The sequence below is a fragment of the Alosa pseudoharengus genome, unplaced genomic scaffold (assembly GCF_046254945.1).
Source record: "Alosa pseudoharengus isolate Yale_2024_CS ecotype anadromous, Long Island Sound unplaced genomic scaffold, YU_APseudo_1.1 YU_APseudo_1.1_scf_11, whole genome shotgun sequence".
NCBI classification, from domain to species: domain Eukaryota; kingdom Metazoa; phylum Chordata; class Actinopteri; order Clupeiformes; family Clupeidae; genus Alosa; species Alosa pseudoharengus.
The window spans coordinates 26,652,451-26,677,494 of record NW_027468576.1 but is presented as its reverse complement, the minus strand read 5'-3'; the positions used below and the strand labels follow the sequence as shown (position 1 = coordinate 26,677,494).

Below are 25,044 nucleotides of genomic sequence, written 5' to 3'. Positions count from 1 at the left end.
CAAGCTGCACGATTAACTGCAGCCTTTGTGATTAGCTAATTGCATTAGTTCAAATTGGGATTTTGAATAAAAATAGATTAATTGTGCAGCCCTACTCCATATTCATGTGCCCTCCCTCATGTGGTCAAGACAAGGCTAACAGCTGCTTTAGCCCCCTCAACCAACCCTCTCCTCTCCCACAGCTGACTTTAAATTTAATAGTACATGCAATGACATCCTGCTGTGTTCACAGTTTCCCACCCATCTGATGCACAGCATGTGACAAATGACAAATTGTTATTTTGGATATGCACAAGAGCTCAATGAACCACATCTCCTCTCGGCACAGGAGAGATAGTCAAACATTGAAGAAGACCACCTCTAGAATGGTGCACCTGTTCAGATTGTTGTTTGAAGACTTACTCATCCTGAATAATAATAATAATGATAAAAAATACAAAAAATACGTGAAATGCTGCATTTCATGATTCGTCATGCACATGCTTAGCGTGGGTTTGAAACTCCATGTTTGTGATTGTTGTACGATTGCTATGAATGCCTAATTCAATAAGGACATGCTTTCATCCATCATTTTCCACTCCACCTAAAACCAATATACATGTGGCACTACCCGTGCTTGCATGAAGGAACACGATGCTCGTGTGGCTGTGTCTGTGATCGCATGGAGCACTTGACTCCATTAAAGTGGGCATCTGTTGTGTTTCCTGATTAAAGGTTAAGACTGAAAAGAAAATCTATATTTCACTCCAGACTTGAAAAGGTGCTGGTCCAACAAATCCATAACCTTAGTTCTCTTTCCTTAGATCTGTTTTTAGAAATATGTTGAGACAAAGTGAAGGAGGAGGGAGGATTTATGATGAAACCAGATATAGTCTTTGCGGCTGGAGAGAAGAAAAAAAACATGCAAATCACAGCACCATAAATACACTGACAATGCTGTCAAGATTCTGTCTAATTAAAATATTATCTGTGCACTGACTCCCAGATTACTGCTCACAAAGACATCACTTCAGTGCCATCATGGAACAGGCTGCATCTTAAGTGAACATTTACCTGGCATAATGACTTTCTGTCTGTGTAGATGAAACCCCTCTTGATTGAACCACTCTCTTTTGCAACCCACACAGCTTTCGACTGAGAAGCAGTTGGACAACCCATATACTACTTTTGACCTCCAGTGCCTGCATGGGGTCTGCAAATAAAGACGAGAGTAGCTGTGTTGTGCAAATGGAGGACCAAATCCCACAAAGAAATGATCCACTTGCTTTGATGCAGTCTTTGATTTCACCCCCACTCCCCTTTTCTCACTTGACAGGTCTTAATGCTGTTCTCCACTTGGTCAATCAATGGCACAATCAATGATGAATCCATTGTTGACCACTTGTGGTAATCTTTGCAGCAACATATTTGCAGCAATATCAGTGGAGCATCGGGGAAAATGTCAGCAGAAGAAATGCCTTAATTCTTCACAATGTAAGAGTCGGGTTGAAGAATTGGCCCTGGCTAATGTGACACCTATATGTCTTTTGGTTGAAAAATTATGAATCAGGGGGCATGTGGACATGTCTAAGTCTAACCATGTATTTCCCTGCATAATCATGCTTAGTTTTGTACATTGATTAGTGCTCTCTGTGTGTGTGTGTGTGTGTGTGTGTGTGTGTGTTCACTGTTTACATAGATTCCTCTATAGACCACTTTCCTCTGCTGTGAGATTGTCAAGAATATTGACTTGATGCTGATCCTAGGAATATTTAAAAAGGACATGCCACAAAGTACTCATTAAAGCTAAAAGGCACATCAATACTATTTCAAGTCAAGATGCAGTATAGCCTGCACATTTTCAAATAATGTGTGGTGTCATCTAGCAGCTTATGATTCCTTCATTGTGCTTTATGTATCCTATAATTTGCAAGGGACAGCATGACATCCGTTAAATGCATGATACTCCACTATGTTCAGATTTGTCACATGGTCAGTGTAATATAAAACGTTAATCAATATTCTTGTTTTGGTGTGGTTTTATCAGCGTAGACATTATGCCTGAAAAGTTTATCTTCAATACATTGCATCGCTATAAAATAACATAATAGACTAAATAATTATCCGCGCATTATCTCTATCAATATGTTTACAAATCACCGGCATTCTCGTGCACGAACTCGGCCCACCTCGGAGAGAGCATCCTCCTAACGGTCCGTGGAAGTTGACAGCTTCACAAAACCCGCCCTCTCTTATCTCCTCTCAGCCAATGCGGAGTGGGGCAGGGTCGGGAAAGAAATAAATTGAACATTTTGACGGTGCAGGGGTGCAAGCCAGCAAGAACCTGCAAGCGGCTGTGCTTCATGGAATACAGCTCGGGTCAGACTGGGAAATTGTTGTGTGCCCGAGAGTGTACAGATATGTAATGTACAATTTATTTTAAAGTTGGAAATCGCTCAGTCTGTTGTCATTGAAGACGGGGAAGGTCTGCTTGAAGTGATTCTCGCTACAGTCCGCTGTTGAGGAAAGCAGCCGCGTAACTTCAACTTCATCCTCGAAAGAAATCGATTTACCCTTGTGTTCGCCTGGGTTTCTATGGTCCATATCTTATGAAAACGACAATTTGTTTACCTTCTCTGCCTTTCATCCTCGCACTTGGAGACCGGACTGCGAGTTGTCCCCTTGGAAATATTTTCAACAGGAAAGGTGTTCAAATGGATGAGATTCACTGTTCCGCAGGCTCCCCTTCTTCCTGATGCACGTCTGACCGATTTAGAATGGGAAACATGAACTGAAGTGTGGGAGTCCTCAGGAGGTCACCCTCACAAGAATCGGGTTGTTTAAACAGCGCAATTTCCACCCAAAATCGCTATGCTTCATTAAATTTCAACGGTCTGCCTAAGTGTAGTAAATATAGCAAAACAAGGTAAAATGCATTTTTAAAATAAACTCGGGTGTTTGTGTTTTAGTCACGTATTGCAGTTGGTCTGTCGCGTTTTTGAGAAACGGATCGGAAAAAGACATGATAGGTTAATAGGGTTTCGCAAAGTATGGCAAAGAAAGGTCTTTCTCTCACAAAACAGCTGTTGTTTATGGTCAGAGTGCAAGACAGTTACTTATATGTGTGCGAGGGGACATTGAGAACGCATGAAACCACAGCTGGCGTCTGACTTTCCGCTCCTTGTTTTGTTGTTCCAGGACACAAGGAAAGTTTGGAGAGAATGAGGAGTCCCCGGGTGAAGCATGAGCTACCGGTGTATTGCTTTTAGACGGGTATATCTGATGTGTCTATGGAGGTGTGTAGCACTAAGCCTCTTCTGCTGGGTTGCAGCCTCTGCAGCAGGTGCTGGCGATGCCGCTGGGCCCTTTGGGTGGCTCCTTTCAGATAAAGGGCCCTTTCACCACTCCCAGGAATTTTCCGAATTTGCAGAGCGTTACCAACAGGGTTTCACCACAAAGTACAAGATATACAGGTAAGAAATTTTAAAATAAGTTTTTTTTTTATTATTATTATCACATAATGCTATAGGTAACGCTAGGTTATTGTGTTCCATCTCCATAACTCCAACATTTAAGTAGTTTTTACTACTAGGCCTACCCCAAGAGATCACACATTGGAGCATTATTACCCCACCGCAGTGATCTGAAATTAAATTTCTGACTAGCTGTAACAGTAGAGCCACGGCGACTTCATGCGTTTATCTTCATGCGTATATCACATTCCAAAGAAAGTGAATGCTGCCGGAGGAGGTGAAGAGGGAGGGCGGATTGTGAAGTTTAAGCCGGTGACAGGTGAGAGTTGAGCTCAGCCGCGACGAGATGAGGGATTATATGGAGGGAACAGCAGCCCGGACTGAGCCAGCTATAAACGAGTCCGCCTGGGCTACTGGCTGGCTGGCTGACTGACGCACACTCCTGGCAGCGACACGCAGACGCTTTGCCAGGCGCAGATGGGGAATGTAACACGGGGGTTACTCAGTCTTCTCTCTTCTACATCCATGAATATTTTCTAAATGCTCGGGTAGCCTTTTTGTCAGGGCTGGAGACGTGGAGTCAAGAGCGGTGCAATTGTTGTTCGACAATGCCTGATCTCCCCCTGCTGGTGACACGGGGTACTGGGAGAGAGAGAGAGAGAGAGAGAGAGAGAGAGAGAGAGAAAAAGAGAAAGAGAGAGTGTGGGTTTGTGTTTGTGGATTTGCAATCTTCTGAGATGTAAATGATGGGACAGTAGGAGGGATGTAGAGGCTGTATCTGTGTGTGTCAATGCACACGTGCACACATTGGTATTGCAATCCATAACCGCACATGTGTATGTGTGTGTGTGTGTGTGTGTGTGTTTATTTTAGGCTGCTTTGGTGGTTTGTTTGTCAATTTTGTGGGTACATACTAGTTTTGCTTGTTTATGCATGTCAGCAGCAGTCTCTCTCTTGAGTACTATGCTTGAAGAGAGGATACTTTGGGTTACGACTGCACTGAGTGCAGTTTATGTAGAGTGCCAAAAAATCAATTTTTAAGTAAATGTGTGTGCTGGTGTTTGTGTGTGTTTGAAAGAGAGAGAGAGAGAGAGAGAGAGAGAGAGAGTGCCAGCAAAGGAGACGAGACGAAGATAGACAGAGGAAGGTGAGAGATTGAAAAGACAGAGAGAAAGAGATATGGAGAGAGAGAGTGAGAGAGGGAACAACACATTCCTTTACATGCCAGTCCAGTCCCCAGTGCACTGGATGAATGCAAGGCAGCTCTCACTGGGACTGCATATTGATGATACAGGCTTACACAGCTGAGATTAAACAAACAAAACAAAAAAACATCACCAGCACAAAGATAGCATTGCCTTTCCCTACCCTTTCACTGGGTTACGTTCGTCCCAGGTATTTTGAAATTAATTGTTAAACACAATGAATAGAGAAGATTTTTGTGTCTGTGTGTACACATGCAAATGTGTGTGTGTGTGTGTGTGTGTGTGTGTGTGTGTGTGTGTGTGTGTGTGTGTGTGTGTGTGTGTGTGTGTGTTTGTGTGTGTGAGGTGTATGGTTGCGAGTATTATCTTTGTGTCTGTGAAAGAGAGAATCTGAAAGAGAGACTATGTGTGCAGCCCTGAATAATGATAATTGTCATCATTATGCTTGTGTCTGAATAAGAAACACCTATTCAGCGATGAAAGCCTCGTAATTGCACAGCACAGTATGAGCGCAGCAGACAATCTCCCATTTACCTTTGCATGGCCGTGCCGGGCCAAAACATCCCCTGCTAGCTGCTGGCAGGCGGCTGGCAAACACTAACAAAAGTCACCCCCTTTTGTCATCTACATGCGAAAGGTCGCGCGAGGCCTACGGACAAGCTTTTTGTCTCCTCATGCCCCCCACGCCTCACTCCCCCATGCGCTCGGAACTTTGACAAAGCCTCTCACGAGCGGTGAGCTTTATGTTGTTTGACACTTGCAAGCAGGGGGAGGCCTTCACGGTTGAGCCTTAGCTCTGCGTCGTGCGGCGCCCATCACCGTCGCTCCATGAAGGCTGGAAGCCTGAAGGAGCTGGTGTCGCCAGGGGGTATTGGTGGTGTTTATGCATGTACCGTGTACGCGTGTTTTTTTTTCTTTTCAAACCTGGGCTACTCTTTCCTGGAGAAGAGTAGGTCTGGGAGTGCCGGGTGATGGCACTTGTCGGCTTAGCCCCAACTGTTTAGTGACAATGAGGATCAAGAATAATTCCCTCCTGTGAAGCGTCACGAGTATTGTCTGGTGCCAGCTTAGCCAAGCACTCACAAAAGAAAGTGTTTTCTGAGCATGCACACACACACACACACACACACACAGAGACACACACACATACACATACAGACACACAAACACAAAAGTTGGCAAAGCCTGATGATACACTGCTAAGTATCCCCTGATTGAAATACCACGCATTCTTGGCTCTGAGTCGCTATCAATACAGTGTAAAATTTGGCCATGAAATTATTTTTTCATTACCTAAAATGGCCCATGAGTCTTTTCTTTCAGCATTAACTTTTTTACTGGGTGGATGCCTCTCTGCTCATTCGTTTTGGTCCATTTCATCACCTGAAAATTAGTAACAATGAGGTCGACTAGCCAAAGCCAAGGCTTCAGTTTGTCACTGCCTTACTGTTCCCACTTCACCACCGCTCTTGCCCTACTACGGAAGGAAACTCTGGTACGTTAAGACTAGCAAAAGTGGGGAATCGCGCCCAACACAAAGTCTCTGATAGACACCAGTTGACCTGTAGACTTAGCTCACATTGGTGAGCTGACAGAGCAACTGGCTCGAAGAGTCATCAGCAGCAATACGCCAGGTCATCTGTCCCGGCCAGACGCAATATCTCTCTGGTTGAGATCTAGTCCTCGATAAGTACTGTTATCTCAGCATGGGCTCCTGCAGCTGGAACAAGACTCTGACAACCGAACCAGTGTCATTTGGGCTCAACAAAGAATTCTATTCATGGCTAGTGTGTAATGTGTAATGTGTAAAACATTTGGACTCTATTTCCATAGAACTACTGCCATGTTGTTTTTCCTTTTTATTCATCAATTAAGGCATATCAGTTAAGAGACATCAATTAAGGCATGTCTTGGACATATTTGACTGACAGGTTAAATTAATTTATGTGTGTGTTATATGTGATACATAGAACCTACATACATACGTAGAAGAATCATACATGCTTTTTGGAAAGATCAGATCATTTCACTAAAATGGCTGATTCGCATTATTTTCATATGTGAAAATGACTGGGTGAAGCATTGTGGGCGTATGCACATAAGGTGTTGATGACTGCAGGTTAGTGTGGTGCAGAGCCTCTTTGAAGTGCTTGTTGTCAGGTGAATTCAGGAATGCAAGACGAGAAAGTGAAATCCTGGAGGAACTAAGACAGAATTGGAGTTGAAAGATGAAGCTCTATAGGATAGATTCCATGGGATAGAAATTATATATTTGGCTCATTTTGTATTAGATGCTATATTATCCATTTAGTAATGTTTATACATGTAATAACGATATACATGATCTTGCTAACATACTGCAATGTATGCAAATCTGCAAATTGCACACCTTATTGTTGATATTTTCCTTTCTTTTTCATCATTTTGTTCATTCTTTCATTCATCGTCAACCTTTGAGTTGCAACTTTGTTGTGCACAGCTGGTTCCATTAGCGTAAGATGTTGCTATGCAAAAATACAGAGTAAACTGTCAGAGAACTGTCAAAGTCTGTAACCAATCTAGAGTTAATCACTAAAGTGTACACTGTTCCTGGATTCACTACGTTCTTTTGGAGAAGATTATCATAATGTGATCCAAGTATCATTAATGTTTGCAACATTTTTTTCCCCAATACCTTCCCTTGCTTGTGTGTATCATCCAGCTAAATTATAGCTATTATTTTCATCATCTGACACTAACATATGAGGGTACAGTCATTTCCATAAAGCCCCCCTCCTCATGGCACAGTTTGTCAGAGTAAAATGTGTTATTTTTAATGATCTAATAATACCCAGGTGGGGCGTAATGAACTGCCTTTGTCCAGCCTGGCCTCAGCCCATCCTCCTGCATGTTGAACACATCCCATGATGACCTGAAGCAAAACCATTTACAATGCCAGTTAACACTCATGTTTGGGAGAACATAGAGAAATAGGGGGTGGGGTTGTATGTATGTGTGTGTGTGTGTGTGGGTGGGGGGGGGGGGGCAGTTCATAGTTCATCCTAGGCTAATTGTGTCATTATTTATGTTTTAAGACATGAACATCCCCCGAGTGCTCCCGTGCTTGCAAACTCAAGGACAGAAACACTTTGCACTATGCTATGATGTTCTTGTTGCTTCAATTTTGGATGCCTATTTTAAGATTTAATTAATCACAACCTTTTATGAGGGAATTGAGAAGTGCGCCCCCAATATTAATTTTGTTTCTGTTGTTTTGAATTTCTGCACGGCTTTGTTTTGTACAGATGTAAGTGGTGGCTTATACTTATAAAGATAAGTCACTCGTTTTGATCACTACAATGCATGTCATAATTTTACAATGAACAAAACACAAAAAAAAACATCAAATGAAAGGTTTTCTTACATTCAGCATTGTTTTTCATGACAATAAAGACAAAATAAATAAAGAAATAAGTGAGTTCATGGCTAACAGCAAATGGTTACCCGCGAGTAATTACAATACCCCCTTTACATTGTCTGTCTAGAAAGGATGCCACAGGAATTGGAACAGTGTAATGCGGCGTGTTGCTGTAGTCCGCTGATAAGGTCCCCCTGGCTCCACAGAGAGCAACGGTTTCAGTTTCCCCTCGACCTGATTGTTTTTTTTTTTCCCCTCTCTCCTCCCTCCCCCTCATTGCCGGTGCTCACTCTCCGCTCTGACTCGGTTGCCACAGGTCTCAGTGGGGGGAAAAGGCTGGCAGGTTGTTCTCCTGTACACACACATGCACACACACACACACACACACACACACACACACACACACACACACACACACATGCACACACACACACACACCACGCCCCCACGGCACCGCCTCACCCCCCCCCCTGCTGTTCCACTGTGCAGGGCCAGTAGTGGATTAGCCTGAGGCACCATCCGTAACTGTCCATCAACCAGCACCGGTACCACAACCGCCGCTGCTGCCGCCCCCCCCACCCCCGTCCAACCCCCCTCTCCTAGCACATACATACACATGCATGCAGCCACACACTGACACACACACACACATACACGCACACACCTCTGTTCTGGCCCCCGTGTCGATCATGGCTAAGCTCCTCTGGCTCGCTCCGTTAATGTCTCAGAGGCACCGGTTCAGAGTAATTGTCCCCTCGTTATGTAGATGCGCTGACATGTAACAGCCTGTAATGAGATTATTTCCCTTTCTGTTGTTGTTGTTGTCGTGCTTGTTATGGGTCGTATTTTTACTGGTGCACTTTTGAGGGACTGCGAGCATTAAGTGAGGTCAGACATACAATGAAAGGGACTCTCTGGCGTGGGCAACTAAGTGTGTAATTAGCATTCCCTGATTACTGCTATTTAAAAATTGGTCCTCTTGCAGTTGGTTGAGACAGAGATCATTAAGGAGCTGCAACAATTAAGTACAATAAAGAAATTATGACGCATGGAACTTTGCATTTGCCAAGCTGGGACGCTTACCAATCATCACAGCAGTTTCTTTTTTCTTTTCTCAAATCGGGTCTTGTGTTCGAACTCAGTCATGTTTCCATTTCCATTACTACTAATTGGACTTTTAATGGAAGATTATTGCAAGGACTGAGATTTAAGGAGGAAGCCTAAAATGCCGTTTCAAAGGGGGCATTCAGAACCAGGCCAGCAAGAGCCGCATAAATAGTCTAAATAGTACATTGGGTGTTAGGAGATGGGGAAAAGCAGAGGAGGAAATTGTGCGTTATCTGACATTTGCCAATGGGCAAAAGAAAAAAATGATAAATGATTTGGAAGAATAGACTCAAGCACTCTTGTTAATAAGTTAATATTCTGAATAAACTAAACATCTCCTGTCAAAATTATACAACTTATGCATAAATAACAGGTCTCAGTTCCTGATTCAATCTTCACCAGATGTTCTGATATTTTTTCCTTGGGGTTTTCCATACCCACACACTGTAATATTAAATCGGCTGCATAATGTTTATATAATAATCTCTCTATTGTGCTATTTACTGTAATAAAGCACATTACTTAAGGTTGTATGTTGGCTGATGCTCCTAAAACATCATGCATGTAAAATAACATGTAAAAATGTCAACTAAATCACAACAGAGAATATTTCCCCTTTTAGGTGAGGGTTTTCTTCATGGGCAAAGCAGTAGGAGACAAGTCTCCTGTCTTATTCATGACATATGAGACCCCCAGTGTAGTATTGTTGATACCAATGGTCTATGAATGCATGCATGTCTCTTCACCAAGGCATGCCCATAAGAAGCCCACAGGCCAAGGTCGCCTTCTCCACCACACGCATGTGTGTCCCTGACGCCTCGTTTCCCTTTATGATTTCCCCGAGACTCTTTGTGAGTGCCGCTCACTTGATTGCCCCCTTACAGTTCAATTGCCATGTATGATTGACAGCGGGGTTGCACTCTGTGGCAGAGAGGAAGGTGAAAGACTGACACTCCTGCCATTCTGAGCAGCCGTAACCAGAGCAGCTGCTAGAGAGACACCAAAGCTTTCATAACTTCAAGCTATACCCCAACCATTTTAATTGCATGGCACATTTCTGTGGAGTTTTTCCAATTAATTTTCAATGGCATGTAATTACAACATGCAACCATTTGCAATAACTGAACTCATATCACTGTGTGTACCAAGAAAAAAAAACACAAGCACAGAAAAGACCAACACCACAGAGGACTCAGCCATACTAACTAAACCTACTAATATAGAATTAGACACACCATAACAGGACAAGTGTACAGTGCTAAGACTGACCTCCATATGACCAGCTGTAAAGGGATTGTCATGAGTATTCTGTTTCATCCTGTGGAGCAAAGGGGGGTGCGCGAGGTGGCAGATAAAGGGCAATTGACATCTCCGGTTTCATGGCCCAATCCGCACCTCTTCGCGCATCTGACAGCCCACCTCGTTTTCTGCGAGCAGCTCATTATTGTCCCTCCTTGCAGTCGGGCCAAACTACTGAGGAATAAGCTGAGAAAATAACCATAGATCGCTCGGCTATGTAAAATCAGTAGGCCATTTTTGCAGGGGACGAGCAATTCCCCGGGCTCACTTGAAACAGCATGGAGCAATTCATCTTGGGGGGAGGGCAGGGGGGGAAAAAACAGAAGAGAAAAATGCAAAAAAAATATTCAAATAGCACAGAGGAGGTCATGCAGGCATCACATTTTCTCCACAGCAGGCCTTATCTGAGGCTCTGTGCCATTCCCCATTCTTTCTACGTCGCAATTCTGTTTCCTTTTTTCTTTGAATCGTTGCTTTTTTCTGCCACATACAACCGTATGCACATAATACCCTTTCAGATGGATTATTTTTCTGTCCATCATTGAATTTTGTTTTCACAGGAAGTCTATTAATCTGGTATTGGGAGTTGGAAAAAAAATGTTTATGCTCTGTAGCCCAGTTGACAACAGGGATGGGAAAGGGACTCACAAATAGACTGTGCTGAGCTGGACCGCATCTGCTGTGTGTGACTTTGCAGAGAGTTTGGCCGCTGGAAAGTGAGCAGCCTGGCGCTGGAGAGACAGTACAACAATGGCGTGGCCCTGCCTCTCGACCCCGAGTTCATGCAGACCATCAGGCACCTGGGTCGCCGGCCGACCATCGGTGCCATCACTGAGAACATCATCCGGAAATACGGCACACACTTTCTGCTGTCCGCAACACTGGGAGGTACCTACAGCATCTGTTTCGTAGCTAATCTAAGCCTGTAGCCAGCATAGCTAGAATATAAAAAAGTAACTCTGATACATAATGTTCTGAACTGCAAGTCTTGTGTAGTGAGACACTTCTTTCATGCAGATCTACAGTATTTATTCCGGAGTTCTTTTGATCTGTGTGTGTTCTTTTTGGTGTGTGTGTGTGGGGGTTCCACCTTCTGTTTTCTGTGTGGAAAGTGTGTAAGTGTTTGTTTGCATATTTCTACTACACATTCACACTGTGTGTGCCTGTGCACTGTGCTCTTGTGTGTGAGTGCAGTGTGTATTCTTCCAGTGTGCTCGCATGTGTGTATTGTGTGCTCAACGTTCTGCACTCTGCTCCAAACTCTCTCTCTCTCTGCCCGGCTGCTGCAGGAGAGGAGGCCTTGACCATCTTTGTGGATAAGCGCAAGCTGAGCCGGACGGCCGATCCGAGTGACTCAAACAGCACGGCCATCACTCTGGAGACCCTCCACCAGCTGGCTGCCTCCTACTTCATTGACAGAGAGAGCACGCTGCGCAAGCTGCACCACCTCCAGATCGCCTCCACTGCCATCAAGGTAACCCCTTACCACAACCACCACCACTCTTGGCCCCACCGTGCTGGAGCTGGGACCTGACCCATAAGATGTTTACGCCACTATATTTAGAGGATGCAAAAGGCTGCCTCTGTTGTTTCTTGAATGTGGGTGAGCTGCGCTGTGAATTTGTGGCTGCCTTACAGAGGCGATGAATCGGTCAGAGGACTGATGAGGCTTTAAGGGTCATGCATTATGTAGGGCGTTTGTGCTGTTGACACCATTGATTTACATATAAAAGCACTGGAAGCAATGCTTAGATAAAGCGTTAGTACAGTAGATTTACCATAAAAGCATTTTCATGCCATGTGTAAGGCTAAGGTGGAGAATTTATTAATATTTAGAAAACATTATGGAAAAATCACAGCGTGAAGTCATTTGAGGTTGTGATGGCTGACATGAAACAAGGGTGATGATGGCTTGAATGTTGTGGAATGCTGTTGTGTGGTGGGAATATACAGTACCATGCACATCTGTCATGTGAGGACACTTAAGTTAATGTATCATTTTGAGCATGAATGGCTGAGGTTGCCCTTCTTGTCTCAGAGGTAATTCATTCTCATATGGAACACTATTTATCTACCTCCGGCAAAGAATCCATGGCAAGCAATGATTTACCTTTAGAAATTATGTTCGTGCATAGGGATGAGAAATGTTTGTGAATCTCCTTCCCCACTTCAGTAGCCTCAAGTCTCGGCAGCGTAAGAGCAGAATTTATTTTGGCGTTTTCCTTGCCATACTTCATTAAGCAATATAGCTGCGGAGAGGAAGGGAACACATGCCATTAGTTTGAACATCAACTACAATTTTTCACAGGCATACCCTCAGCCCAGTTGTATACCATTGTGCGCTACAGTTGTAATTGTTGGCAATACAACACATTACACCCCTGCTACCACCACCAACACCCCCCACCCCCCACCTGAGAGGTGTGGGAGATGAATTGGCATTGAGTCCTCCGAGGGCCGTTCGTTCACGGGGTACTTGCGGTGACAGATGTGAAGTATTCACGGGATCAGTAGGCTTTAACTCGGTGCATGGATTTTCGCCTCACTGGGAAGACAGATGTTAATGCAAACCTGACTTTGAAAATGTGCACAACCTTGCTTTGAAGCTCCCATTCCCTGCTGCTTCTTGTGGAGTCTGTCGGCTCTAATATCGGAGATGCAAGTGATTTGAAGGGGGAGAAAAAAAGAATGAAATATAAAAAAAATAAATAACCAAGAGTGTCCCGCCACAATTATGCATTAGCATGACAAATTATCTGTTCCATTTCAGTAATTTTCATACAGCCCTTTCCCCATTTGTCAGCCATTTTGAATATTAGTTAGGTGTCAGGCTGTAATGAATCGGAGACTTATGAAGAATATTTTCTGCACCACTGGTAATAAATGATCCTTTAACCTTACTGAGCGTGTCGACAGGGAAGGAAATGCTCCACGTTCTACTAAGGTGTTAATCAGCTCTTTTGCTTTTGATTTAGAGTCCACAGTCGCTCGTACAGAGACAAAGTGCAAGCAGCGGCTCCATCACAAATTCATAGCCACCCCTAAGACAGAACTAGTTACGTACCGTAGATCACTCTCTGACACCTGGTTAGTGATAGCCTATGTCTGAGAGGTATGCAGCTACATTTACTACTTGCATTACAAATGTGACTTGCCAGAAACATGTCGACCAGTGAGCCGATGGAATGAAGCGAAAGCTGTGCGTTTCGGGACTGGGCACATCAACTTGTGAAAAATTCATCTAAGACAAATTTGGCCTGTGCATTATTCAAAGGCGCATATATTCTTAATGTCCATCTCGACCTTCCGCACTATGTTGTCACCTCTCCCAAAGAAAAGGTTTGCATGGGGAAAAAAGGACATAAAGAACTCCAGCGAAATGTATCCTTAAACTTTATGGTCTGTGCAAAACTTAGAAAACGAGATGAGGGGATGAGGCAGAGTTGGGCACGTTGCCATCAGTGGCTCTTTGACGTCTGTCTGGGTCATCAGTCAAGCATCGCAGCAGCAAGCTGTGAGGAACTAAACAGTTGCCAATTCCCGACTCACCCCATCTCTCTCTCTCTCTCTCTCTCTCTCTCTTGCTCTCACTGACTCGCTCTTCCCTCTCTCTTTCTCTCTCTCTCTATCTCACACACTCTCTGTTATTCACTCTTCCCTCACCACCTCAGTCTCACACTCTCTGCATGAACCAGCGAAGGAACAGTTGAAGTAAGCAGGGGAGAGGAAGACAGCTTCCAAATCACAGGGAATTTCACCGCCCACGCAGGGAAGTTGAGTTAAAAGTCCCTTGTAAAAATAAAAAAGGGAGGATGGTGCTGTTTAATTTGAAGGACTCCCAAGTCACTGCTGGACATGTTATCCAGCACTCTCTCCTCTCAAAGGTTCCCTGCTGCTTTCAGAAGGGGCTCTATTTTCTCCAGGGTGGAATATAATCCCATTCTGTTCCTCTTATTGCTCTCCTTTTCTTTTTTAAGATAAGCTTACACCAAGCCCATGCTGACTTGGAGCTAACCAAGAACAAAGTCCCTCTGTACCATTGCCGGAATTCTCAAAGTATTGAGTAAACATGTCCTCCGATGCAAATGTGGATGGGCTGACTGAATAGGCCTCTCTGATTAAAAAAAGAGACTGAAAAAAGACTGTTCTAGGAAAAAGCGACATCAAGGAGTGCTGTAAAAACAAGTGCCAATCTCCATGAAACATTAATGCCGTTTACAAGAATGTGTATGCATTTAAAAGCCCATTATTATTCAAATAGCTCCCACATTGTCCACAGCCCAGTGTGAAATTATTCACAGGTGGCATTAATAAAGCATCAAGCCTCCTTAATAAATGTTCAGGCGAAGAACGTCCGTATCGGTGGGGTGAGCTTCCCTAATGCCTAATGCACTGTTCGAAATTCACGCTTTCATTGAAGTCAAAATTGATGCTGCATTTGCGTGCATTAAGCGGTAATACCACTTTTAGCATTCCATTATAAAGCACTGCATAAATTTCAATAACTGATGAAATATCTTTAGGCTTAGGAATAGAGCACATTACATGACAGAGATAAAGCAAATGTTAACAGATGTATAACTACTGATGTGGAGAAATGCAGAGCTTCTCGACATGATGACCAATTTCCTTTAATAAAACCAATAAACTTGAACTGCTTATTTCAGGAAGTCGTTCCCAGACCAATTACCAGTCTCATTAAATGCAGCTGTTGGTATTCCTGATGTAGTCAGCATGAATTAATTACCACAGATAATAGGGCATTACTATATACAAACATTTTTTCAATCCAGATCATTTATATTCTGCCCCATAATTATTGTAATGAGAGCCAAATTGGCCATATTGAAGTCACTGTAGGTTTTGCAGACTACAGACAACTGTTGAGATATTTTTTTTCGCTTACTGATCGAATAGCCTGACTCCTGCACATGCTGGGCTCCTACGGGCTCTTGTTGCAGATGGTCTCATTGCTATGCATAGAAAACCCATCTTTATATTTGCATTTGGTCAATTTTTCCCCTTTAAGTCGGACATCTGTCTCTGTTAGAAATTAATCTGCCGATCCTTGTAGAGCCGTCTTGGATTTTAATTAATTGTGTGGATGCATCAATAAGAGAGAATGGAAATGGCAGCAGCGGTTGCTGAAGTTGTGCTTTTCCCTCTCGCCTCGCTCGCCCTCACCCAGCCCCCCTCTCGCTCGCCGCCGCGCTTATTGAAAAGTTATTTCAAACTCAACACTTACCGAAAATTAAATAAAGTATTCCTCGATAATGGATATTTGCTCCTTATGTAACTCATAAATGAGGTTCCCCGGCCTGTCTGCTTACTTAGTCATGGGCCGGTGATCCCATAGCTCTGAAGGATCTATGCTGCTTACGGCCCGGCAGGTATGGATCAGGGGTTTTCTTTTTTTCCTCTCCACCCCTCCCCAAGTCCCCAGTCATCCATTTCACAGTATTCTCACTGACCTTAAAGTAGATGGCAAAGGAATGTAACTCTTTCACTACGTTTGGACTTCAAAAAGGAGGGAACAAAAGTTGTTCCTCTTTAAGATCCTAGACAAAAATTCACATCCCAGGTCACCATTCATCTACAATGGGGATGTGGTTACTTTTATTGGCCCTCTGGGAAAATATTAAAAGAAGCTGCTGAAGCGCTGAGAATAATTTGTAAGTGACAAGGAAGGAGATATATTCGCCTGGAGGCTGGCAGTTTGTCTAGTGATGTGCCAGTGAAAACTTGATGTACGGCAGCCTTAAATCAGACTTTTGTCAGGGATGATTGAGCTGTGATTGTGCACAATTCTACGTTGCTCTCGAAGGGGAACAAAGATCCTGTTGTCAATCCACTGTGTCAGTTTAGAGTCAGCGATGCGGCAATGATGCTTACACACACACATACACACTCAAGTTTTTTTAAGGACCTCAGGAGATTGTAAGAACACACCTTGAAAAGCTGCTCACATTCAACTCCTTGGGGTTTTCACCACGGAACTCAAATACAAATCCGGTTGTTCTCAGCTGGTCAGGATATCCTTTGCCTTAAGTCAACTAATTTGCAATGGGTTGAACACCAACATCTGCCTATTTGAATGGGCCAGCTCCTGTCAGATGCAGTCCCTTTGAGTAATCTAAAGCTTTTATGTGTCCATATATCGCCCAATTAGCAAGCTAGCCATGTTATCTGCATACTGAATGTACTATTTTGAGCCTAAATCGTGTCTTTTTACAAAAAATATGATTGTTCTCTTCTTCACTTGTTAGTTTGCGTGCTTTGGTTTGAACCCTTAGTCTAAAGTCGTGCCCTCCGTGTCATCCGCATTGCTGTTCTTGGCAAATGTATTGTTAATCTTATTTCATGTGACATTCAGCTGGCTTCTCTGCATTTTTAATGACTGTGGTGGCATCCAGTCTGGGTGTCTTGAGTATTGCCATGTGTCTTTTTTCCCCTCCCTTTAGGTGACTGAAACAAGGACAGGCCCTCTCGGATGCAGTAACTATGACAACCTCGATTCTGTCAGTTCAGTTCTGGTTCAGAGTCCTGAAAACAAGATTCATTTACAAGGTAGAACATCCATAATTGAACCAATCCTAGAGTTTCTGATGCAGTTGTCACTGTGTCATTTCATCTTCTGTATGCCGATATTGGAATAGGCATACGGATGTCATAACCAATAAAGCTCACACTTTTTGATATTTTAACACATTATTACACTCTGACCAGACAACCAGACACCCGGTTTTAAAGCAATTGGAAGGTCTAAAAAGGCTTAAGAAAACACAATTTATTTGTATGTTTCTTTGTGTCAATTTCTGTATTTATTTGTGTATAATTTATTCAGGATATTTCTCTCCAAGACTATTATCAGGAAAGTGTAGGCCTACTGCAAGTTGCTTAAGATCATAGCATCTGTTGACTGATTGGAATGCAAATGTGAATGCTAATAGCATGCTGCTCATCATGTTGTACCATGTGTTCATTAGCGTCTGCCCACTGTCATTGCTGCAGGACTTCAGGCCATTCTACCAGACTACCTGAGGAGCCGGTTCGTCCAGGCTGCCCTCAGCTACATCGGGTGTCATTCGGAGGGAGAGTTTGTGTGCCGAGATAATGACTGCTGGTGCCGGTGCGGTCCCGATTTCCCACAGTGCAACTGTCCTGAATTGGACCTGAAGGCGATGGAGGACAGTCTCAGACAGATCCGAGAATCATGGAAACAGGCCAATCAAGAGTTTGAGGAATCAGGTAGGAAAAACATCAACATGTCACTTATTGGACAATGTCAGACATTGGACAATGTGTTCTATATTGTGAATCCATTTAAATTTGGATAATGCTATGGCTTTCAATATTCATCCATGTTTTAGATATTATTGTTTTGGATCTCAAAATCCCCATAGGGCATGACAAAACAAGGCCCTACAACAGTTAAAAAACGACATCCTGGCAAAGTTTGCCAGACATGACAGTCACTGAGACAGATTCATGCTGCTCAATAAGCAATTTAGTGGTTGTTTTGAGTGGTGCTGGAAAATATGTCCCTCATGCTGCACAGTGCTTCTAACTAGCAGGACGACATCACTACACTGTGCCTTGTTATTCTGCAGTGCCTGACAAGGAAATGGTGAGAAGAGCCCATACCTTTCAGGGAAATAGCGGCATTGTCATTGTGGTAAAATAACATTTTGGACTTGGCAGGATTTCCTGTTCCCTTTTCTGGGCCAGTTGCCAGCTGTACGCTGCTTTTATTCAGGGAACAGTAGAGCACTGTAATTTCACCTCCTGTAGCAGCAGGCTTTGATTTGAAAATGTGAAAATGGCCGACTAATGACTACAAAGATAACAAATAAACAGTGGTAATGTGCCGCATAATAATCAGTTAACAATCAGCCTTAGATGGATAATCTGATGTGCAATCACACACTCTCTGAGTAGCTCACTCAGCACAACAGGTTCTTCCTGTTCCCAGCACATCTTTTTACTCAAGTGTGTCCCATCGTAAAAACAGACATAGGTAGTAATAAGTGATCATAAAAACCTCAGTTGTTTAAGACATCGTAGTCATTTCTCATTAAAAGCTAGACTTTATTGATTTTGTTGGAATTGAGGTCACTGAGATAATATAGTTATTGATTTTGCGGATGAAAATATGAATTTTGTTTCACTCTCCTCCAAAATAGATTTATATGCCTTGACGCCATGCCGTCTTTCTAATTGAACTTGATTTGCCCTGTGTAGAAGCATTTGATGGAGCAATATTCTATCCCCATTAGCAATTGCGGAGAGTGTATGTGAAAATGTTATTCAAGGCGAATCTATACACTTCCACCCACTCCCTATTGATGGACACTCCAGCATGAACGTTTTAACAAGCCAGTGAGATGGCCAGATGGTGCATTGCTCACTTTCGCCCTGGTGTGCTGTGCGCTATGTTGCAGATGAGTTCCAGAACTTTGTGCGAAGACTGCCAATATTCTATGCCTTAAACGCATCCGCCATCCAGTACTTCTGGAAGATGGATCCCGGTGTGCACCAGCGCTACCAGCAGCTGGAGCTTGGAACTGGGCAGCTCCTCAGCAAAGCCCGGCGGATCATCGGCAGGCTCTTCACACTGAGCAAGCGATGCCGGACTCAGCCTCGAATCGCCGTGCCCAGAGAGAGGTAGGATTACAGCGGCCGTTGTTCACCGCACGTAACAATAACCACCGAACAAATAGAGCTTGTTTCAAGGCCTCTGTCAGCTGTGACAAGGCATGCATTGAATGTGTATGGGCCTTGGAGGGAGGGGAGGAGAGAGTGTCTGTCACGGAGGTGGCGGAGTGGAGAGAGCTGCAAAACTTCCCAGTGGCTCTTAGAAGAACTCAGCGCCCATAGACATGTATGGCGGCACATCACTGTGGCGTGATTCACACCAGATGAAAGTAGCTGCCTCTGTAACCAAATGCAAATCATCCATCTATATATGTGTACATAGACTGAATATACTATATGAGATGTTAATGAGGAATTCAGAATATAGTTTTTATTTTCAGCTGAATGGCAGCATCCCTTCCTCTCTGCATACATCAAAGGCCTTCACAGTTTTCCCCCCATCTCACAGTCCTTTCTGCATGTCACATAAATGTCAAGCTACCACATACTACATTATAGAATGTCAAGCAGTGCTCTGAGGTCTGTAGTAATTAAACAATCTGATGCTTCTTTGAAAAGTTCACATGTAGAAATAGTAATACTGCTTGCAGGAGTCAGCATACAGATGCTGTTGACCAAAGCCTGAGTTTCTTATAAGAGAGACTCACCAAGGTCACGACGCTACCCACAGGGAGCTTTGCCTCCTAAGCACTCTCTAAATGGATTGACTGATACGGGCAAGACGGAGGTGTGTCTTCTGAACTAATTATGAAACAATACCCTTTTATAGTCTGTTCCTCCTGGAACCAGGGGCAATTGTGGAAACAATAATTGTGTTAATGTTAAAGTCTTGGCCAAGGTCCCAGTGTCGGTCCCAGCACATCTTATCTTTTCAGAGAGACCAGGGATAAATAGATTGTCTCTTCCCTATACAAAACAGACATAATGAGAGCTTTAGGTCAACATATTGGGTTGTATATGGTTAAGAGTAGCAGAAATAACTGGGGACATTGTACGTATAAGGTCTTAACCGATAGCAAATAACAAGGTCACTCATGTGGTTAGAGACCTGTGTTCTAGCACAGAACAAAGTACAGATTTTCTTTTTTTATGTATTATTTCTTTCTATTTTTCTGCCTCAGTCATGTCTTTCCCATTTGTGTCTGGATTACGGTTTTAGGTTATATTACAAAACAATCCTTGTTCTGGTGGATGAAACACTAAATCCAAGATTTAATATTAAGATTTAAGAGATTAATCAAGATTGTAGTTTGACTTGCATTCTGTGCCTGGAGGGACAATAACATAAAAAAAAGGAAAGCCAGAGAATAGCCCCTCTTTGTCTCTAATGCAGGATTAGCATTGGCTGGGGTACAGCTTTTCAGAAATCGTGCACCAACTGGGAGGACTATGAGTTTATACATTATTACTGATGAGAGCAGAGACCCTCACACTGTGAGCTTGATTCAGAGCGTTCTTATGCCGCTTAGTGGGACTCCTTGTTTTGGTAGAGCCATCATTAAGTTGCTGAAAACCACTCAGATCAGTCTGTTTTGTTATGTTCTACTCTGACAGATGTCATCTCAACTTGCATTTCACAAATGATATTTATTTATTGATATTTATTTATATTGATATTATGGTTGATATTATTTAGATTTCCAATTCATACTGTTCTGTTTATACACCCATGCATAAATTCTAAGTTCTTCACATGAGTGGAAGCAATGGTGCAATTATCAATAAAAGAAATCAAGCTTGAAATTACCCTTCAGTCAGTCCCTCTTCCTACAACATTTTCAGACCCCGTTGGAATCCCTCTCTTCCCTCAGTCTGCCTATCTATCTCTAGATCAGAGCCGTCGTCTACAAATCCACCCTCTCCATCTTGTATGTGTATTCCTTTCTATAGGTCTCCTTGCACTGAACAGTGAGATCCTTTTATGTTTCATTTACTGGAAGCTGAAGGTGTCGCGGAGGGCGTTAATGCCCTAGATGACCAAAAGATGATTCTACGTGTTTTCTTCTGAATCTCCTCATGATTCTGTGTTTGTTATACTTTGCACGTCCTCTGAAGGACCACACTCCAGAATATATATCCAGAAACTCTTCACTTAAATTCACTATAAATTCAATATATTTTCCGTAAGCGCCATGCAGGCGTTGAATATCACATTAAATTAAAAGAAAAACCTTGAGGCTAATACCATTTATTATGGCTCAACATTGAATGACTGCATATGGAAGAGGTTCTGACACGAGTAGGGGGTTTTGATTCATTTCATCACAGTAATGGGTACGATACTCATTCTTCAATTGTAATTCATGAAATGAAATCTGGTTATTCACAGAGCAACGGATGCATTCCCTCCTCAGCCCCGTCACCCCCCAACCCCACCCTTCCACACACACACACACACACACACACACACACACCCATGCCCACACACACACCCATTGCTCCCTAAAAACTGCTGACAGCTGGCAGAGATTTCTTCCACTGCCACCCACCTACACACTTCCTGTCTCCCAGTCAAGCGCTCCCCATGAATATTTACACCCTCTGCTTGCCTAGTTTATGTTTGATGCTGGAAGGGCACCTTTTTTTCATGCAGAGCAGGAGTTTGCACTAAGAATAATAGCAATCTTCTCTGCCCACTTGAGTGACAGTGCAAGCTTGGCAATACGGACATAAATGCTTCCTTGTCACAAAACAGCAAATTGATTATCATGCCATTTACAAATGTCTCACAATAGCTGAAACAAGTTGTTTCACTGGTAGCCAAAGCATCAAAATACCATCTGTCCCTGTAAGGTATGGATATCAAACACCACAAATGATCTTAAATTCACTGGAAGTACTAGTATGGTTGTAGATGATTACTTTTTTAATTGTCATAATTTCACACTCTCTGCTGAATCTTTGCTATGAAGAAATTAAACCCACTCTAACTACATATAGCTAAAGATGCAGTAAATGGCCACATATGCATATCTTGCCACTAAGGATGGATGTGCTTCTCATTAGCACACAAGAGATCAGTTTATCTCAAAAGTCTTTCAGGAAATGTGTTGTTATACACAGTATTTGGGTTGTGCAATGCTTTGTTTAATCAAAACAAAAAAAAACTCCACCCCCAGCAGTTATAGATGATATTTTATTGGGCTTATAAAAAGGCAGATAAATATGGATGAGGTTTCTTTATGTGTTCTCATATACTTGCTGAGCTGTATCCTATTCTATCTGGCACTGTTCTCTTCCCCTGAGTGTAAAAATGTCATGTCTTAGCTGAAAGAGAGAATGCTGTGGATATGAAATATACATTGGCTCATATGCCTTCTCTTGCCTTCTCTTCTATTCAGGCCCTTCAGTTACTGGCTAAGCTACATCCTCTCCATCCTGTACTGCAGCGAGAACAACCAGATTGGCTCGTACATGGAGGAGTCGCACTCCTGCTCATGCCCCTACGAGCACCCGACGTGCCAGGGCGTGATTCCGTGCATGGTGGGTGACGGGCCCTACTGCTCCGCCTGCTCCTACGAGAACCGCTCGCGCTGCTCGGGCTGCAATCCAGGCTTCACGCTGAGCCAGGGTGCCTGCCGCAACACCGTGCCCGACTCCACGGACAACTACATCGGCTTCGAGACGGACCTCCAGGACACGGAGATGCGCTACCTGCTCCAGAAGCGCGACGGCCGGATAACGGTGCATGCCATGTTCATCAGCAACGACGTGCGCCTCAACAACTGGTTTGACCCGTCGTGGCGGAAGAGGATGCTGCTGACGCTGAAGAGCAACAAGTTCAAGTCCAGTCACGTGCACATGCTCCTGGGAATGTCCCTCCAGATCTGCCTTACTAAAAACAGCACCCTGGAACCCATGCTTTCTGTTTATATTAACCCCTTTGGGGGCAGTCATTCGGAGAGCTGGATCATGCCCATAGACCAGAACAATTATCCAGACTGGGAAAGGACCAAGTTAGACATACCACTAGACTGTTACAACTGGACGTTAACCTTGGGCAACAAGTGGAAAACCTTTTTTGAGACAGTTCATTTTTACCTTCGGAGCCGTGTGAAGGTGCCCTCACCTCACGGGAACTCCTCCACTTACTACGAGCCCCTGGAGGTCATGGACTCCTCGCGCAACCTTGGCTACATGAAGATCAACAGCATGCAGGTGTTCGGCTACAGCATGCACTTTGACCCGGAAGCCATCCAGGACCTCATCCTGCAGCTGGACTACCCGTATACGCAGGGTTCACAGGACTCGGCCCTACTGCAGCTGCTGGAGATCCGGGACCGGGTCAACCGGCTGTCGCCGCCGGGCCAGCAGCGCCTGGACCTGTTCTCCTGCCTGCTGCGCCATCGGCTCAAACTGTCCACGACGGATGTGATCAGAATCCAGGCGGCTCTGCAGGTCTTCAGTGCCAAACAACCAAACTCGATGGAATACGAAACAACCAAATTATGTAGTTAATAAAGCAAGGCAATCTTGTGTGTCGCAGGTGTCGGTGGCACAATCACCCGGGCCTGATTACACTTTGGAGCAATGTTAGTAAATCAGTGGGGGGCATTCACAGTAATTGTGTTTGTTAATCAGCCAGGTAGTTGGGGGGGCGTAATGTTAGCCTAGCTCTCACTAGCTCTCAGTAGATTAGCGGATCGTTTGAATGGCCATCATGCCTTTTTTTCCTTTTTTTCAATCAAATAATGGGGAACATGAAACATGTTTAAATGTTTCACAATTGAACAGATAGCCTGTTGGTTGAAAAATAAATCAAGATGTTCTAGCTGTTTAGCTGCACAGCAACCTACAAACATTTTAATGAAGGGTGTTTTACAGTGCAAATCTTATTTGGGCTAAACAGCTTTTTGTTTATAGTTCGCATGGCATTTGATTTTTTATTTCTATAGCTGATTGTATGAGCAACACATGAATTTGAACCCACCCTCGTTAGTGTAATCAGGTCCCACTGTACCTGGTAGAATGCCAGACTACTCAAATATATCAGATCTCTCTTTTTTTAACGTGAACACAGTGTCTCACACATGAAGCGATATGTAATAATAGGCAGATTCATTTTGATGGTAGTACTATTTTTCAAATATTTGTAAGCATATAATAATGAAAAATAATCCAGTTAAAACAGAATTCATCACACTTGCTATTGTATGTTCAGTTACATGTACTTTTATTTTTATAAACCTCTTATTTGTGAAAAAAGGTTACAAGAATAATTTCCATAAAATGTACAAAAAAACATTAATTTGTTAATACACTAAATAAAAGTCATTTTTATGTGCTGTCTGTAAATATATTTTAGAATTTGGTCGTAAGATGATTTTTTTCTGTAAATCTTATAATTATTAATTAATATTATTATGATTCCATAAGCAGGAAATGCACACTGCAAACCCCACTGTCGAACATGAAATATACGTATCCGTTTTTTATATTTGTGTTGTTCCATTTTCTCTAAATTTTTCAATGACATCACAACACACAGTAGTGAGTCTTTATTTCAAAGCTGCATTCTTATTCCCAGGATTTCTGTTTGACTTCTCAATATGTATGTCACACAAAGAGCAAACCATCTCATTTCATTTTGAGGCTGCGTTCAGAGCTGTATCGAGGGTCTCGCCGAGCACTTTGGCAAGCGGGATCTCTAGGCCCCTTTTGTGAGCCGCTTCCTTGAGTGAACCTTTGCAATTCATCTGTGTGAAAGGCTTGGACAAGATGCAACATGCCTGACAACCGAATAATACATTAAAGCCGGCTAGCCCCCTGGAGCATTGCTCGCCCTAGTCTTTGGCATAAACACTCAGTGACTTGTTCCCCCACTAATGACTTTTCCCCTTGGATATCCTTGAAAGCAATCCGCCAAAACAAGTGGTGCACATACTACAATGAAGAGAAGTTGCAAAACATTTCAACCAACTTTTGATGG

At 43.3% G+C, this 25,044-nt stretch overlaps 1 protein-coding gene across 1 annotated transcript; it reads left to right on the top strand.

Moving 5' to 3' along the window:
• Positions 1 to 3,222: 3,222 nt before the first annotated feature.
• brinp3a.1 (bone morphogenetic protein/retinoic acid inducible neural-specific 3a, tandem duplicate 1) lies at positions 3,223 to 23,573 on the top strand. Its single transcript, XM_076277604.1, has 7 exons — positions 3,223 to 3,452; positions 11,158 to 11,348; positions 11,750 to 11,934; positions 16,922 to 17,027; positions 17,472 to 17,708; positions 18,902 to 19,124; positions 22,457 to 23,573. The coding sequence occupies exons 1-7, from the start codon at positions 3,223 to 3,225 to the stop codon at positions 23,571 to 23,573; spliced, it is 2,289 nt and encodes a 762-aa protein (XP_076133719.1).
• Positions 23,574 to 25,044: the final 1,471 nt, after the last annotated feature.